This window comes from Homarus americanus, unplaced genomic scaffold (genome assembly GCF_018991925.1).
Source record: "Homarus americanus isolate GMGI-L3 unplaced genomic scaffold, GMGI_Hamer_2.0 scaffold41027, whole genome shotgun sequence".
NCBI classification, from domain to species: domain Eukaryota; kingdom Metazoa; phylum Arthropoda; class Malacostraca; order Decapoda; family Nephropidae; genus Homarus; species Homarus americanus.
In genome coordinates, this window is record NW_024745073.1 from 5,036,900 (window position 1) to 5,055,633 (window position 18,734).

At 36.9% G+C, this 18,734-nt stretch overlaps 1 protein-coding gene across 3 annotated transcripts in view; it reads left to right on the forward strand.

The window, feature by feature from the left end:
* The window catches only part of LOC121878325 (tetratricopeptide repeat protein 14-like), a 40,471-nt gene extending 22,105 nt beyond the window's left edge, over window positions 1-18,366 (forward strand). For all 3 annotated transcript variants that reach the window (XM_042384453.1, XM_042384456.1, XM_042384454.1), the window contains 8 exons: window positions 192-583; window positions 1,706-1,796; window positions 2,006-2,085; window positions 7,575-7,839; window positions 8,637-8,732; window positions 15,769-15,810; window positions 15,950-15,991; window positions 16,260-18,366. In XM_042384453.1, the coding sequence (XP_042240387.1) occupies window positions 192-583; window positions 1,706-1,796; window positions 2,006-2,085; window positions 7,575-7,839; window positions 8,637-8,732; window positions 15,769-15,810; window positions 15,950-15,991; window positions 16,260-17,763 (2,512 nt within the window). In that variant the 3' untranslated portion in view covers window positions 17,764-18,366. The remainder of the gene's footprint in view (window positions 1-191; window positions 584-1,705; window positions 1,797-2,005; window positions 2,086-7,574; window positions 7,840-8,636; window positions 8,733-15,768; window positions 15,811-15,949; window positions 15,992-16,259) is intronic.
* The last annotated feature ends 368 nt before the right edge of the window (window positions 18,367-18,734 follow it).

Here is an 18,734-nt window from a genome sequence, read left to right on the forward strand (position 1 = left end):
TCATAAATTATATAAGATCTTCAATAATAGAAAAAATACAATATATAAGCTGTAATATGACCTGAGAATAAAATGATAAGCTGTATCGGAAGATATCACCGTTGGTTTAAATCGGCCAACCTTGGCTGTTTTGGGTGAGGATTTTAATATCATTTGTTTCTGACATTAATATAAAATCAATTGACTTTCAGAAAGAGTCAGCCAACTACTTCTGATTCAAAAAGTAGTCCAAATTCTAAGTTGGAAGAACGGTCTTCAAGATCTCGATCAAGAGGTCGGACAAAAAGCAGCAGCCATACTCAGTCTCGGTCACGAAGTAGATCCATGTCTCCATTGGCGAAGAAGATGTCTTTACAGGAAGGAAGATGGCACCCACCTTCCAATATTGATACCACTTCATCCTATATGGAGAGTGTTGTGCCTCATCCCAACATGGGTGTTGCCCCTGTAGTACCAGGTTATGGTTACCCTGTGCCTGGATGGCCTCCTAGTACAGTGGCTCACATGGTTCCTAATGCTCAACTTCTGCCTCCAGCTTTGTACTCACACCCTCCACCAGGGTACTCAGCAATTCCTGCCCCAGGTTAGACTTATATTTCCTTTATTTACGTATTATTGTTCTCCACTTCAGTTTTCTATGATTTTTATTTTACTTTTTAGTAATGCGATGTTATTCTCCTAAAGTCCCATTCTGCCTTCATACTCGTTTGTTGATAGATAAAATCTTTGCCATTTTCAGAAAATGTCTTGTATTTATTTCCTTTTATATTTATACAGTATTTGTTTTAGAAAAATCCTGGATTTTGGAATAAAGTAGGTTTTTTCTGGTGTTGTTTGAATTTGTGATGTATGGAGTGAAACAATCGTAGAGTTGTGTGTAATTTTATGAACATAACTATACAATGTGATAGTTTGCATTATTTAAGTAAATGTTCAAAATTCTCTTCCTTTGTCTCTAGAAACCATGTTTATTCTGCGTACATGTTTCATGTTTCAGTGAATCACTCACCCTTTTCAACACAAAGCATGGTACAATCTTAAGCACATTTATATTAAAAAAAATTATAATAAATTCCTTATTTTTGCTTCTCATTCATAAATTACAGTACCTGTATATGCTTAATACTACAGTACAAGAGAGTTGCCGGATGTCTCCACTGGCCACAGTAATGTGGGGCAGAATATTTTTCCCTAACTGTATGTGACAATACTATACAGATCAATGTGCACATTTCTGAGAAAAATAATTGAGTTGAAAATATATAAAAACAAAAAATTCCTTTTTGCAATGAGGAATTTTGGTACAATATTTACATGAAATCCTATAAATAATGTCTTTTATGAGAAATTATAAATATACTGTATTACAGACTCTGGTGCAGAAAGAGCACTATGGGACCAGAACAGCTGGGTTGTTTACAATGAAAGTTGTAGTGGCAGTCACCAGAGCATCAGGGGGTAGATTGGCATATATTTCAACAATCAGAGATGATAGTCTTACTAGACTTAATAAGACAGTGGGGACTAAAAATAATTCTACTGCTGTGGACTAAAGTTGAATTAGCTCTCAGGTGGAAGAAAATTGTAATACATGTACTGTACGACTGAAGTAGAATAAGCTAAGCAATTGTTTAACAACATTACAAAACCAATGTGACACCACAGATTCCTGACACTTCCTCCCAGGTTATTGTAATAATTTCAGGTATGGTGTCGAGCTCAAATTATGCAAGTCACGAGGATGAGGAGTATAAGGCTCGTGTTGATAAGTTCTTGAAGCAGCTAGAAGGATCCAGGTAATATTATTGTTCTGCATCATTTGTATTTAATAATTCATATTACAGTACAGTACATGTATAGTGGAATTTTATGTTTTCCATGATGTATTTTTGGGTGAATGAATATGAAATGGAATCTATAACTCCTCTTGTAATAGGGACAAAATATGGAACTTAAATTGAACATAGAGGCTGTATATGGAATCTTTCAATCCACTTCTGCTTAGGCCCAGTGACAAGAAGGACCGTGGTAAAAAATGTAGTACCAGGGAGAGAGAGTCCAGAAGACGGAGGAAGCGCAGCAGAGGTAATGTCTACATGTCATTACATCTTGTTTGATATCTACTTTAACTGCAATACAGGTGAAGCATACTGTATTTATAATATAAGTCAAGACCGTTAACTTAAAAGAAGGAAAACTTATATTTTGAGGTCAATTGAAGGATTTTGGAAGGAAGAGTGCAGCTAAGGTGTGATTGTACAATATATGTGTTACCAGGAAGTATAAACAAGGTTTCAGTCATATATTTGAGATGAGAAGTAAAGTACAGTATTGTAATAAGGTTTAACATGAGAAGTGAAGGAGTGATTGAAGTGAGAAGGTGGATGTAACAAAGGAGAGAACTTTGGAGAAGTACAGTACCCGTATAGATATTAATGGACAAATCGAGTGATACCTTAAATAGTTGAGTGAAAGGCTTTGTTAGTGGGAAAGAAACAGTCAGCTTTCTTATTAGAGACTGCTTGGTGTTGTTGGTACAGTAGTAATGTGTGTGCCTCTTGCAATTGTGTCCTTGTTTCATTCCCCTGCCCAGGTCAGATATTGTCCACTCTGACTAACCACCTGAACAGTTATTAAACTTACTGGTGGAAATGATAACTATAAAAGACTAGGATTAGACTGGAAATCTGCGAATGAGAAATTTTTAGGAATATCATGAAATCCTCTGGCTTTAGTTTCTCTATACCCCAGTCCCAGTTCATATATTTGAGAGTGGAATAACATTCATTGATAGTTTATGTTGTATTTGACTCAAGAGGCACCTTTTATATTCTAGGACATAAATAGATCACCAGGGTATTAAAGATAATCAATTCCACCATATTCACGATTTTTTCAGATAGCAACACCATTGGTGAAGATATAGTATGCTACCCAGTTCAAGCTCTCTCAAAGGGGTGGCAATATTTGGCCACTCTTATGTTAATAGGTTATATGTGGGTCAACCTCTATTCCATCCCACTTTTTTTTGTGCTTAAGTTTGCTAAGTGTGGGGCCAGGGTCAACACTATTCATTCTGAATCCATTTGGGAGGACTTACTCCTCTACAAGGCGGATGTAACTTTCCTAGTAATCGGGAAAGGCATTAGCCTTAATGCTGATATAACCCAAATAGCGCAGGACATAGAAGCCCTAACCCAATCAATAGAAAATCTTTGCAATGGCCGTTGTTTCATAGTGGGCATAGAAAGTCAAACTAACCCGAGGGGTATGACCGCAGAGGAATTTAACGGCTAGGAATGGTGTAAATCGTCGATTGAGAGAACTCTCCGTTTTGGTCGTGATCGTTACTTTTCTTGGAAATGGCCCGAGATAAATTGAGTAGCGATGATGTCCACTTAAGTTATAAAGGAAATGACAATTTATATTAATCATTCAGAAGCTTTGGGAATACAGAATTTTGACGAAGTAGATTCCTAAGATTATAATAACTTAGAGGGATAGGTAGTTGATTTTGCAAATAAGTACATTTGTGGTACTGTATAGGTTAGACGAGATAAAATATATCTTAACTATTGCTAGAAATATTACAACAATCGTTATGATAGGTTGGTTATAATTTTATAATTGGTCATATAGCATAATATATGACAATATACAGTATATTAGATGTTCAGGTATATAAAATATTATGTGTCCAAGTTGAAGGCACACATTTTGATAGTAATTTATTTACTTATGAGTGGTGTCACCAATTACAAGACAGACACCACATGAGTTAGTGCAACTCCAAATTCCATCAAGATAGGACAGAGGCCACTTGCCAGTTAAAGTTCACACGACACAGAGACAGTCAGCATTTCCGCCGTCAATTATTTCTCCATCCTGCCATCCCTATGGACTTCTTTGTTATCATACTACAGCTAAATAAAACTAATATTAGAATGCACTCATAAGTATTAGTTTTATGATAATAATATGCCTGGCCACCATACTAAACAAGCTAAATGACAACGCAAATGTATTACCACACAACTCGCCATTAATATATTCACTCAAAAATCGACTTTTCAGTGACCGTATTAATGTCGACTGGTGTGGCAGTGACACGCGACTGTGTGCATCCCCGTGGAAAAAAACACTTGTGAAGGCCTGCTTGCTACAAGAGCAATCCGGGCCAGTCTCCTGATATGCCAACCCATAGATGTGTAATTTAATATGGGGTCTCCAGGTTGGCAAACTCCTTCACAAAATTACATATATTGTGGCGTGAATGTGAGTGAATGACTCGTATGTCCATGCAAATTGTAAATCGGTGTTTGGAACCTTGTCAAATAAATGTAAGAGCAAATTATCTGCCCGTATCTGTGATCCCTATCTTACTAATTACTAATGGTGATGACTGATTGGTTATGATAAACTAAAACCAAGAACTTAGATGGATGTTGGAAATTAATGGAGTTCATTAATTCATCATTTATCAAATATGCAACACATTGATGCAGGGAAGTGGAGTGAAACTCTACGGTAGACATACACCATATAATCTTTTTGTTAAAGTACCTGGTGTTGAGGTACCTGAGAAACTCTAGCATCAGACACCCACACCATTCTTCTGTGACAACCTGTGTTCCACTGTGTTTGCCACTGATCTGGGTGAGGAAGCCATGTAGGACCCTCCCACCACAACAAAGAAAACTCTAATTTTTCAGCAGATATTCGTCTTGTGATTGGGTCATTAAGGTTATTGCCAGAGTCGGATACTAATGACAGTATCTCACCTACCCTATTGTATGTGGGTAAAGTCTTCTTACAGATAAGTAAATGAAGTTTTATCTGACTGTCACTCCACAAATATGTCTTTGATATTTATCTCTTTACTATAGGCCTCTTTGATGGATGCCCTCAACCTGGCTGCCAGGAAGACCGCTGTCAATTCAAGCTTAGGAAATGTTAAGGGTTTGATTGGGGCTACCGTAGCCATGGTCATTATGATCCTACTTTGGCTCTGATAACGAAAATAGACAATGGACCCATATGCTATCATACTGGTATCACTAAACACATGAGGTGTAACTTCCAGATACTTTGTTAAATCTGACAAAGTATACAGTATTGCCACTCAAATTTGGAGTTCCTTTGGTATGGCTTCATCCCAGTCACATTTAATTTACCATATATGTTGTACAAATCGATGGGCCCCTAATGGTTTCTGTGACCATGACAAAAGTCATAGGGGACCATTCACGTAAGGTCTGGTCATCTTCAATCTGTGGCTAATTTATTTCACAATTTATTTATATTTTTTTTGCGGGGGGGGGCATACTTTATACACCATTAGCTTCATTATTGTCTTGCTTTAACATAAGCAGAAAAAATATAAGATGAGAATAAGACCTTTTTTTTCACTCCAAATAAACAAAAATATTTTCCAAATAAACAAAAATATTGTTTGTGTTCCCAGCATCTTGCAGGTATCTCGGATATTTTCTCACAAACTTACCAAGGCATTAGAAGTTATAGAAGCAGAATTTTATGAGCTTTCCAATAATCCCTTTGGAATTTTCGTATGACTAATTGTAAGGAGGGTGAGAGAGGAAATAGAGACATGTGTGACCTACCAGTACATCTGATGGGAAGAAACTGATGGACAGTGGAACACCACCCACGCTTTGGTACTCTATTGGGAGCTTCCCCGGCAAGATCATGCAATCATTTATGATGCATGAAAATTTGACGCAATTTTCTTGAAAACTTTTTTTGTGGGCGAATTTTTTAATGTTTAAACTGTTAATGGTCAAATTCGTAGACCAACAGATGCGAGTGGCCTTCTCTAAGCGATCTGTTATGTAGATCAACGAAATTAATTTTTAAACTTCCTGCGACGTCTAAAATAGCCTGGAATGATTATTGTAGGTCAAATATATGGCACATGGCAGTTTCTCAAGACTCGGCATGGGTATGAGGCCTTCCCTTTGTGGAGGCTTCGGTATCATTTTCACCATGCTGAAGCAGTCACCCTGCCAAACGATTCCCACATTCTTTTTCAGCCATCACCTGAAAAAATTTTTTTTTTGTTAATACATGTGCAGTGATAGTGATGTTGATTGACAAATATTATGACCTAGATTATGTTACAAATAGTGATAGCAGCAGTACTAGTGATAATATCAATTGGGTGCAGCCACAGATATTGTGTCCATCACCCACACCACCTATTGGCTCTCAAGATCCACCTTTTACTCCTGGCTCTAAAGATGCTGGTTGCTCTTGGCTGTTTACCCCTAGAGCTAGTAGGAGGCGATCTCAATCAGGAAAAAGAGAGGCAATTTCAAGGAAAGAACCAGCCCAAAGTGTGAGGAAGCGAGCAAAGAGATGTGGGCCCTCTGTCCTAGCCAGAAGCCACTCACGACCACCACGTAATCGTGATGATTCGGAGGAATCAGTCCAAGATGACCTACACATCAATCCTGTTTCAGAAACTTCTGTCCCTTCAAAACTCTCTTCTGAGTCAGGTGATGCAGTAAGGCAAGGTGTGATATGGAAACGGAGAGTGGAGCAATATGGCCATACAAGGAGGAGGCGCAGGGCTTTATTTACTGACCCTGGCACTCCCACCCACCCACACTTAGCCGCTCACTCCTCACCACCTCCTGGTTCATATCATCATCCTGCTACTAGAGTTGGTGCTGGTGTGCAATGGAATTGGACAGATGGTAACAACTATGTGGCTGTTACCTTCGATTTTGACAATAGTGGTTTTGGTGTCACAAACAATGACTTCACCAATGAGAGCAGAGAGGTGGACTACTTTCGGTTATTTTTATATATGAAATAGTTCAGCTGATTGTGAGGGAAATCAACTCATACTTTGGTTTCATTACGTCAAGAAGAATATTATCACCTCAGTTACGTCTCCTCAACTGGTATGATATGATCATGAGCGAGATTTACACTTTCCTTGCTCTGGTAATGTTGATGGGGCTGGTGAAGAAGAATGTCTACCTCAATTACTGGACCACTCATCCACTGCTATCTACTCCAATCTTTGGGAAAGCTATGTATGTCAACCGCTTCTCCAATATTCTACGATTCCTCTTCTTCAACAACCTACAGTCAGCTGTTTATGGCGATGTCGGTCCTGTCCAATGGGATGCCACCACGTCATCATGAGTAAACAAATTAAGGTAGAAATGCGTGCCTTCAACTTGAACACAATATTTAGAATAACTAAACATCTAATATACTGTATATATGGTCATATTTGGGACAAATTGTAAATCTACAGTATAACCAACCTATTATAACAATTGCTGCAATATCCCTAGTAATAATAGTTTTGATACCAAGGTATTGAAGATAAGTTATTCCACCTTTTTCACAATCTTTTTTCAGGTTTGTTGGTTTTAGACTTGATTATTATGTGATGAATATTTTGCCATACTAACCTGTGGTACTGTATACAGTACTGTATTTTAAAATAGAGGCTTTAAACATTTTCAGAAATGGGCTTCACTTAAATGTTTTGAGTCTTTTCTTAATATATATCCAATTTTTTTTAAATAATCCCTTAGATTCCCGCAAGAGAAGAAGCAGAAGTAACAAATCCAGAAGTAGGAGCATCAGCTACAGCAGTACAAGCAGAAGTACCAGTAGTAGTAGTAGTAATAGTAGTAGTAGTAGTAGTGACAGCTCAGATGACAGCAACAGGAAAAAGTATAAAAAGAGAAAAAAAAACAAGAAAAATGACAAGAAGGACAAAAAAGTTGGTAAAATGGACAAAGTGCACAAGGATCAACATGAAGAACAGCCATGTTACCCACCAAGCCTCTCCAAAGTGTAAGTGTGTTTTAGTTTTTTAGCCATGGAACTTTATTAAATTTTTGCTTTCTCAAAAAATTGATGTACAGTTAATTTAATTCTGAAAAAAGTTTAAAATCTTTGTCATTTCAGCATAACAGTATGGAGATATTGAGCCATATAATGGGATACAAATTTATATAAAGAATTGAGTGTTATTTCTTAAATATTGTATTGGTATTCTAGCTCAGTTGACATTAAATATTATGAAATTTGTATTAATTTTATTCAATAAGTTAGTGTACATAAAAAGTATTGTAAGGTGAAAATTCTTTTATTAATATACTATACCACCATTACAAAAATCTTGTAATACTCTAATAAAAGGTAAATTTACATGGGAAAGATATTTCCCAAAGGAGGTTGACTATAGACCTCCTTGTGTCTGTGAGGAGATCTTAGAAACAAGTTTTGATACAGACAGTTCATGTAACAATGTACGTGAAACAATTAAAGGTGTTCATTTGTGAAAGTGAGTATAATTTTGCATATGCCAACCATTTCATGAACATCCCAATTTCTCTGAATTATCAAGAAACTGTTTGTTGCATTGAAATTTGGAATAAGAAAACACTGTAATTAATATGTACAGTACAAGATTGGATATCCAGTTAAAGTGTTACAGGTAAATAGTCCTGTCGTTATATAAGGTAAGTTGTGCTCAGTTTTTTGTGTATAGTATAGTAATTGTTTTGCTAACAAATCACTGGTAGTTATACAAGCATTTTTTTTTATATAAAAGAACATGTGTTTTAATGGTTACTTGAATCTTACAGGGAAGAGGACCCTATCCCAGAACTGGAAAGCTTGAATAAAAAATTATCCGCATATTACAAGAAAGTAGAAGCTAGTCAAAGAGAAGCACCCTCACAGTAAGTTCACAATTGTTGTAATACTCTCAAATGTTTAATAAATAGTTGATTCTATTACATATACTGTATATTCATGCCTTAATTGGTTAGGTCTGCCTTCCACATCTCCCTAAACATAAGACTGAATATGATGTATTAATGAATATATTTAATAATAAAATAAATTTTTCTTTTAATTTTATTTTTGCATTTTTTGCCAAACAAGGACAGTGTCCACAAAACGTGGGGTTTGCTGAATATATGTTTCAGACTTTTGTGAAAGAACAAAAGAGCACTTCGATTGTGAACTATGAAAGTTTTGTTGCTGTTAAATTTATTTACCTTGTATTTCTTATAATTATCACCCCACATGACAATACTGTACAGTGTATTGTCTGAATTTATTCAATACTGTACTTACCGTAAGTACTTTAATAATAATCACATGGACCCAGCTATATTAAAAATATAATACACTAATTATAATTTCTAAATGGTACCCTATAATTAAGTTATTTAAATGAACTGTATGATTTGCCAGTGGTCATGGTAATGGAACAATGTACAGTATTCTTAAGTGACAAACAATGCTAATAGAAGTGGGAAATAGTTTCTAATTTGTCATCCTTCCACTACACTAGATACAAAATAATTTTTAAGGAGACTTTGGGAGAATAGAAACTTGTTAAGAAGTTTCTTTATGAAAGTAGGGATAATGGTGAAGTGGGCTAAAGGAATAAAGCATTATTCTCGATGAGGGTTTTGTCTGTCCAAACAGGATTGACACACACACACACACACGAAGGCCCTCTTCCTCTCATAGTGAGTGTTGCATTGTACGTGATATATTATTTATTTTATTTGTATTTTTGATTTTTTGGAAAAAGGGTAGCTAGGTAGTTTATGGTCTGTTTATAACATTTTCTTGAACTTCAGGGTATAAGTCCAGACTGTAGGTGGAAATACAGTAAATAACAAGAAAAATGTGCTCTTAAATATTTTTGCATTTTTATATTAAAATTATTAGTTATTTTAAAATTTAGTTAACATATTGATAATATATGCAGTACAGGGAACTATTTTTTTGTGTGCCCATCAGCCGCTTGATTCACCCACCAGGCGTCAGTTTGGCTTTGTTTTCAGTGGAGTGAACATCGATTATGTTGGTGTCTTGAACATTTTTGCATTTTTACATTAAAATTATTGGTCATTCTGAAATTTAGTTAATTTAGTTAACCGCATCAAGCATAGGTCCCCTGAAAGGTGATTTCTCCTCCATCCCCACTTCCTTCTCTTCTCCCTTCTCCTCCACTCCCACTTCTAATTCCCATCATCATCATCAACCAGGAACCTTCTACATACACACCTCAAAGTGAGTGTACTTAATGCATTTTTTTTTTTTTACTTTGTATGTACGTACTTTTCTGTGAGCTGGAACCAATTACCCGATATCCCATTGAAACAATGGATTCGGTTAACAAAATTTTCGGTTAACGAACGACTCTGTGGAACGAAATGTGTTCATTAACCGAGGGACCACTGTATATATAATGCACTTGCAGCCATGGGATCCATCCGCCCGTTTCAGTATAAACAAATACAGTAAACCCTCGAAAACTTGGCACATGTGGGGCTCTGACCTTGCCGAGTTATCCCAAATTCCGACTTATCGAGTCAGCTTCCCCTCCTACAAAGATACAATAAAAAATTATCGACCCATGTATGTTTACATGTACTGTAATTATTGAATGTAAAAAAGTAACACGAGTTATTGAGGGTTTACTGTACTGTACTATACGTGTCATGCGTGTCGGTCATGGTCAAGTCACTTTGGAGTTCACATCTATAGTGTACTGTGCAAGCTTTTTCCACTTGTTTTTCCATCATTGCCCAGTGTTTAAATTTTGATTTAGGCAGATAACAGAAAAGTAGTAGTTTCCCCCCCTTCAGGTGTCCCCCATTTAGTATAATCTCATAATTTATCAGGGCTAGACCCCTTATTATTCTGAATTATGGGGGTTATACTGTTTTCTTATCTAGTCTCAATCTTTCTTTGATTGATTATGCCATGATAGGTTTAGAAATAATTTTTTTTGTTTTACATGATTTTGCTCACATATACAGGACTACCCCCTGTATAGTATTCTGTACTTCATTTTTTATCCTCTTCACCACTGAGCTTGCTCTTGAACTTTACTAAACTGTAATGGTTATGGAATTTAAATTGTGCATCAAAGTTTGGTCATTTCAAAAGTCAGTCACCAAATCCAGAAATATAATTTTCTTTACTAATCCATAATATTGCTTCACTTATACAGTACAGTGATCCCTTGGTTAACGAAATTTCGGTTAACGAATTACCTTCCACAAGAATATTCAATTCGGTTAATGAAATTCTTACGAAAACATGTCAACATGTTTTCGCTTGCTCACCAGCTGGAAGATTAGTCCGCCAATACAGTAATCGGTTCTAGGACTTAAATTCATTCCCATTTGAGTAATATCAAGAAGGTTGTGCTATTAAATATTTTTCCAAGTTTTATATTAAAATTATTAGTCATTTTAACACTTATTTAACATAATTGCAGTACAGAGAACTAGTTTTTGGTGCGCCCATCAGCCACTTCACTCACCCACCAAGGCGTCTGTTTGTGTCTCTGGTCAGTAGAGGTAACATCATGCTTGTGGCTCTCTTGAACATAAACTATTTCTACATTTTTACAGTACAATTATTGGTCATTCTGAAATTTATTTAACATATTGATAATATATAGCGCAGTGTTGATTTAAAGAAAATAATCTTTAATTACAGCAATTAAATTTAAAATTTTAGTGGTGAAATTGTTATTGAATCCAGCATGGGTCCAAAGAAATCTGGAAATGCGATTTCAATCCAGGTGAAACAGGAAATCATAAATAAACATGAAGAAGGCATTAGAACAAATGTGCTTAGTAAAGAATATGGCATGTCGGCATCAACTGTGTCGACAATTCTTGCGCAGAAAGACAAGTTTAACGAAGTGAAAGTGAGAGACAAATCTACCAGAGTGTTTAAAGGTAGATCCTTAATTTCAGAAACAGAGAGGTTACTTCTCATTTGGATTAAGGAAAAATAAATGAAAGGAGATTCAATTTCAACTGAATTTATTTGTGAAAGAGCCAGGGAAATATACGAACATTTGCAGGAAGAGCAACCTAGTTCTTCTGGCACAGAGTTTGAAGAGTTTAGGGCCAGCAAGGGCTGGTTTGAAAATTTTAAGAAAAGAAGTGACATTTTTAGTTATTAGGCATGGTGAGGCTGCCAGTGCAGATAAAGAAGGAGCAGCAAAATTTGTAGTGGAGTTTAAGGAACTGGTGGATGAAGAAAATTATCTTCCACAGGACATTCATCACCATAGATGAAGCCTCTTTACCTGGGCATAAACCCATGAAGGACCGTCTCACTCTATTGCTTGGTGCCAATGTTTCAGGGGATTTCCGACTGAAGCCTATGCTTGTCTACCACTCTGAAAATCCCAGGGTGTTCAAGCAACAAAAGGTGGTAAGAGGACAACTTGGAGTTTATTGGAATTCCAACCGTAAGGCATGGGTAACAAGACAGCTCTTTAATGAATGGGCTGTTGAGGTGTTTTGCCCTTCTTTGAAGAGCTACCTAACCACCAATAAACTTCCTTTAAAGGCTCTTCTCCTTATGGATAATGCCCCTGGTCATGACCCCGAACTTGCCAGCACTTTGGAGGCTCGATTTGACTTTGTCAAAGTGTTGTTTTTGCCTCCCAACACTACATCAATTATACAGCCAATGGACCAAAATGTAATCAGCAACTTCAAGAAGCTGTACATGAAGAAAATGTTCAGGAGGTGTTATCAGGCAACTTCCACTGACCCTGAACTAACACTGGCACAGTTCTGGAAGACACAATTCAACATCCTGGAGGCTGTAAAATTGATTGTGTCATCATGGCAAGAAGTCTCCATTAGATCCCTCAATTCTACATGGAAAGAACTGTGGCCATCAGCAGTCCATGATTTTGAGGGATTTGAGGAAGAAGTGGAGTTGGACAAGGAGATTGTGTCCATTGGTCAGTCATTGGGCCTCAAAGTGGAGGAGGATGATGTGGAAGAGCTTGTGATGTCTCATGAGCAGGAACTTACTCCTGATGACTTGCAGCAACTGGATGATATGTTAGAAGCTGACAGTGGTGAGGAGGAAAGGAAAGTGATGACCATATGTCTTCTTCAGACTTAAAAGATGTTGTTCACCACTGGGAGATGTTCAGGAAACTGGCTTTAAGGCACCCTGATGTGGAAACAACAGAACCTATTTTGTGTAATGTTGAGGACAAAGTAGTGGTCTTCAAAAATCAGTTAATGATGAGGAGGAGAAATGCCCCACAAAGAAAAATTGACAGTTTCTTCTCTAAAAGGCAGCAGGAGAAAGATGCTACCCCTCAGCCTTCCACTTCAAAAAGGAGAGAGGATTTTCCTGCTGGAGAATCTGTCAGTCCAGAGGTTCCTGACATTTTTATGGAAGGTGACTCGCCTTCCAAGAAGCAGAAAAATGCTTCTCCTCCACTCCCACTTCCTTCTCTTCCCCCTTCTCCACCTCCTACTTCAAATTCATATCAGCATCATCAACCAGGAGCCTTCTACATACACACCTCAAAGTAAGTGTACTTTACTGCATTTTTTTTTACTTTGTATGTAATTTTCGGTGAGCTGGAACCAATTACCCAAAATCCCATTGAAACAATGGTTTCGGTTAAAAAAATATTTGGTTAACGAACAACCCTCTGGAACGAATTGAGTTCGTTAACCGAGGGACCACTGTATGTGTTATTTTGTTGATCACCGGCCATGTAGGGAAATCCATATTATTGGTACTAACTGGGATGTGTGAAGGAAGTATTTGTGATACAGTACAGTAGTGAATGTAAGAAAGGCAAGTTTAAGAGTTATTTTTTGATGATAGAAAGGTTTTGAAGGAAAATATATAATTAATCTATCTAGTTTGCTGAGAGTTCTGATAGAACTTTTTATGCGTGGTACATTCCTGCAAAAAAAATTAAATACCCTGTTACTGTACAGGTATTACATTCTTTTATAAAAATGAACTAACTATAAATAGACAAAGTATATTCATTTTAGTTGGTATAAATACTGTACAGAAAGTCCTCTGAATTCATTTTAAGGGTTACATCCCTGGAGAACCTCACGAATGCTTATTCACTGATGATTAGGTCACTTCGGTCTGCATTCCAAGAATTTAACCCCTTCACTACAACAATGCCACTTATAGTATTTTATTTGGCTAATGCCAGACAATCATACTCAACACAGAGGGGCCCCTGTACACAAAGGGTTAAAAGCTTTACCATTTTCACCATATTATTTTCTACAGCTGTAATAACTTTGGAAGCACTTACTATAACACCTACCCAGATAGCTTTTTTATTTTTCTTTGTGTACAGTTAATGCCAGGGCCTTTGGCAAGAAATTTCAATGCGTACCAGTTTTTTACTGTTTCCAAATCCTGTTTCACGAATAAACCCAATACAATAGTTTAATGAAATTTCAAGGCACAAACTTATTTGAAAATCGTTCCTCTCATCAACTCGGGAATGTTATTTATAGTGATTTTTTATTTTTTTTTTTTTTTACGATCATCACAGAAGTAGAACACTCACTTACCTGAACCATGTTTAGTAGTAATATTTTGGCTGTTGTTTATCTGAAAACTAGAAAACAGTTGCTCTAGGACAGATACAGACCTTCAAGTCAGGGCTGCCTGATATCTTCTCAGAATACTGCAGTTTTTGGTTGGAAAATCGCCATTTTTGACAGGTAATTTATTTAGGAACTTTTCCAAAAACATCAATGAAGTACAGCTCCTCCCCGACTTACGACGGGGTTAGGGACCCAAATCCAGGTCATAAGTCGAAATGGTTGTAAGTCGAAAATGCTTAAATAATACATAGAAAATCTAAAATGGGTGTCTCTTTTTCTTCTCAGCACCACAAAACACTCACTTGTAAGCTTCCCAGCCCTTTTAAAGTGAATTACAAACGAAAATTTTGTCAGTACACAGCGCAATCACTGACGTTGGGACTCGAAAATATGTAATTTGACAAAATTTTGATACGACTGAGGCAGGTCGTAAGTGCGGGTGGTCGTAAGTCGAGTAGGTCGTAAGTCTATGATTCGATCATTGGCAAGTAGTGCTGGAGGCCACTCTGAACCTCAGAGCCCATGAGCTACAGCCCAGTTTACTTGTATGTTAATCTGGTACGGATTATTGTTGGTTTACTTGTGTTTATATACATGAACACTCTTACACTTCATTTTAAAGCTCAAAATCTTGCAGTAATTACTGTCAACATGGGTTTGCAGCGGTCAAGTGGATACAGCGCTCGCCTCCTGTTCTGGGGGCCGGTGGTTCAATTCCTGGGCACTTCAGTTCACCCAGCTTTAAATGGGCACCTAAATTTACAACTTGGGGAAGTGAATGCAGTCAAGAGCAGTATTGGCTGTGCTGCCTCCTTGTGTGCTAAAGGCTTAGTATACAATGTGCTGTATCCACACTGTCCCAAATGGGGAGTCTTGCTTAGGGGACACTCACTTTTCAAATTGATGAGTCATGAATCAGGAATTGGTATGCGTTTAGCAGTTTGCAAATACACAACTCATGGATAATAAATAACTGAATTTGGAGGGTTTACCAACGGGATCCCAAAACATTCATCGCAACAATTTGTAATTAAAATCCCATTTTTTACATTGTTTTCATTATTTTTTTTGTTTTGTTTATCACTTTGTTTACATTATATGTTATTTATTGGATATTATTGTTGTTTTGTATAGGCAAGTTGAGCTTAATTCTAACCTAAACTATGGAATTAACACTGTTCTGACTTACGAACAAATCGACTTAAGATCAAGGTCCAGGAACGTATCCTTGTCGTAAGCTGGGGACTGCCCTTTTTTTTTTTTCATATAGTATCTGTGTGTGTGTGTGTATATGGATTCATATAAACCATATCATTTATTTGCATTACAGAGACAAGAACACCAAAGCAAAGGACACACCTAAGAAAGAAGGGTAAGTTATGTAAGACATCTGGTTAAACTTCCAATAAGATCATAGAACTTTATATGAATGGGAAATCATCTTTAAGTATTTTGTTTATGTAGTCATGTATATGGATTCATATAAACCTCATCATTTACTTGCATTACAGAGACAAGAATACCAAAGCAAAGGACACACCTAATAAAGAAGGGTAAGTTATGATAATGTGACATCAAATCATGAAATTCTGTTAAACTTCAAAGAAGATCATAGATTTTGTCCAAAGGAATGGTAAATCATCATTATCTGTTTTGTTTATGTAGTCATGGTTGTATATATTTTTTCACCAGAAATTATACTTGTTATAAGCAAATGTAGAATTTAAATATAATTTAATATAATTTGTGATTATATGTGGAGAGCATAAAGAAATAGAATGATTTAATGAGGTCAGTATTCATCAATTCTTTCTGTTTCAGAGGGTCAGATAAGCCTGATAGTATTGCTCTGATGATGAATGTGATGAAGAGCTATGAACAAGGCTTTCGTTTGTCAAAGACTAAATTAGGTGCTAATTCTGCTCCTACTGTTAAAGCAATTCATCCTGCATTTAGAGAAAGTGACGAGGATGACATTCTTGATCAGCCAGCCTCAAGTTGTATTAATCAAGAAAAATCTCCTGTGAGTACAAACAAAGCTTTTATTGAAAATTCCATTATCAAACCCAAATCCCACTCTAAGGTTCTGTCAAGATCCCATTCTAGGAGTCCCTCACGGTCACACCCTAGGTCTCAATACAGACGAGATTCTTGCGAACGGTCTCGCTCTAAAGGACGCAGCATTCGAGATTCTCGTGAACGGTCTCGCTCTAAAGGACGCAGCATTCGAGATTCTCGTGAACGGTCACGCTCTAAAGGACGCAACATTCGAGATTCTCGTGAACGGTCACGCTCTAAAGGACGCAACATTCGAGATTCTCGTGAACGATCTATGTCTAGGACCCTCTCCCACACAAGACCAAGAAGTTGGGAACATGAATTTCCCCATAGTAGTGGCCGTAGCTTGCATAAGTCTTTTACTACTGCTGCACATTATCCCCGTCACTTTCAAGGACAGGGCCAGCATAGTTGGGAAAGAGGGGCTCATTTTAAGCAAGACCTACATGAGCGTGAAATGATGATTGAAGCAGCAAGACAAAAAATTGAAAACCAAATTAAGTATGGAGATGATGATTCTGATGTTTTTGAAAGGAAACGTCATTCTAAAACTCCTAGTCATAGGGAATCTACAAGATATGGATCACCTGGCAGAAGGAAATCATCTCGTCCGAAAACCCCAAGTAGGTGGGATTCATCTCGTCCCAAAACGCCAAGTAGGTGGGATTCATCTCGTCCCAAAACTCCAAGTAGGTGGGAATCATCTCGTCCCAAAACTCCAAGTAGGTGGGAATCATCTCGTCCCAAAACCCCAAGTAGGTGGGAATCATCTCGTCCCAAAACCCCAAGTAGGTGGGAATCATCTCGTCCCAAAACTCCAAGCAGGTGGGATTCATCTCGTCCCAAAACCCCAAGCAGGTGGGATTCGTCTCGTCCCAAAACCCCTAGCAGGTGGGATTCGTCTCGTCCCAAAACCCCAAGTAGGTGGGATTCGTCTCGTCCCAAAACCCCAAGTAGGTGGGAGTCGTCGCGTCCCAAAACCCCAAGTAGGTGGGATTCATCTCGTCCCAAAACCCCAAGTAGGTGGGATTCGTCTCGTCCCGTTGCTAGCAATAATGATGATGACAGATCTTCTGCAGGTAAAGTCTCTCCAAACAGGTCTGATAGATTTGGGAAGTGGGACAAAGAAGAAAATAACAAGCAAGGAGAACCAAAAATAGGAAACTCTCTCACAGAAATGGAAACTTTTGTTGAAGCTGCAAAACAAAAACAATTGGAGCTGATGAAAGAAAGAAATAAAGAATTCCTCAAACCTCCGGTTGACTAAGAACAGTTTACTTCCAACATAAAAGTCGTCACTTCCTAATTCATTTTGGTTTTAAATACTCTGTACATTAATTTTTTAATCCTTGTATAAGTTGAATGGAACCTTATTGTTTATAGTATCTTATTGAATGTTATTTGCTCCTGTAAATGTAATTTGCTACAAAAATTTGATGGATTAAATCAGATGTTACTTTATGCAATGTTTTCTATGAAGGTTTCTAATTTTGTATGTAAACTAGAATTTAAGGATCTAATTCTGTTTTGAATCTTATTAAAGCAAGTTGAATGTTTTTTTGAGTTTGGCTATTTATATGTTTTCAGAGTTGAGAACTATTGCACTTGATCTCTCTCTTCCTTATTATTTGAGAAATGGAAGAGTAAGTTTACAAAAGATGTATTTAACCACACTGTTTGTTGTAAATATTGATACAGTACAGTACTCGACATTCTCGAAATAGAATGAGAACATAAAATTTAGTTACTTACCTACTTAAAGTTAGTCCTAATATCTATGGTATTTGTTCAGCTTGCAAAGCCATAATTTTTAAGTAGCTACATGTGTATTTCCTGGTTTGGTAGTGAATAAAGTTTAGAGGTAAAGTCATTTTACTCTTGTTTAATGCCATTTCATACCCCACATGGAATACGGTACAGTACCTCACGGTACTTTATAATATGATTATACTGTTACCATTTATTTCACCATACATCAAGTGAATCTTTTTTTTTTTTGTATTTCTCTGTGCTTCTTTTATCTTTTTCAATAGTATAAAATAATTCAGTAATTGTACAGCATGTACAGTAGAGCCATGTAACAAGTTGTAAGACGTGCCAAGCAGTTGAAAAACATAGTCAACTGCTGCTAATATGGCTTCCTCTCTCTCTCTATCATTGACATGTACATCATAAGTAAAGTACATGCAATACAGTACAGTAAAAATTTTATATATATGGGCTTACAGAAATCAGATG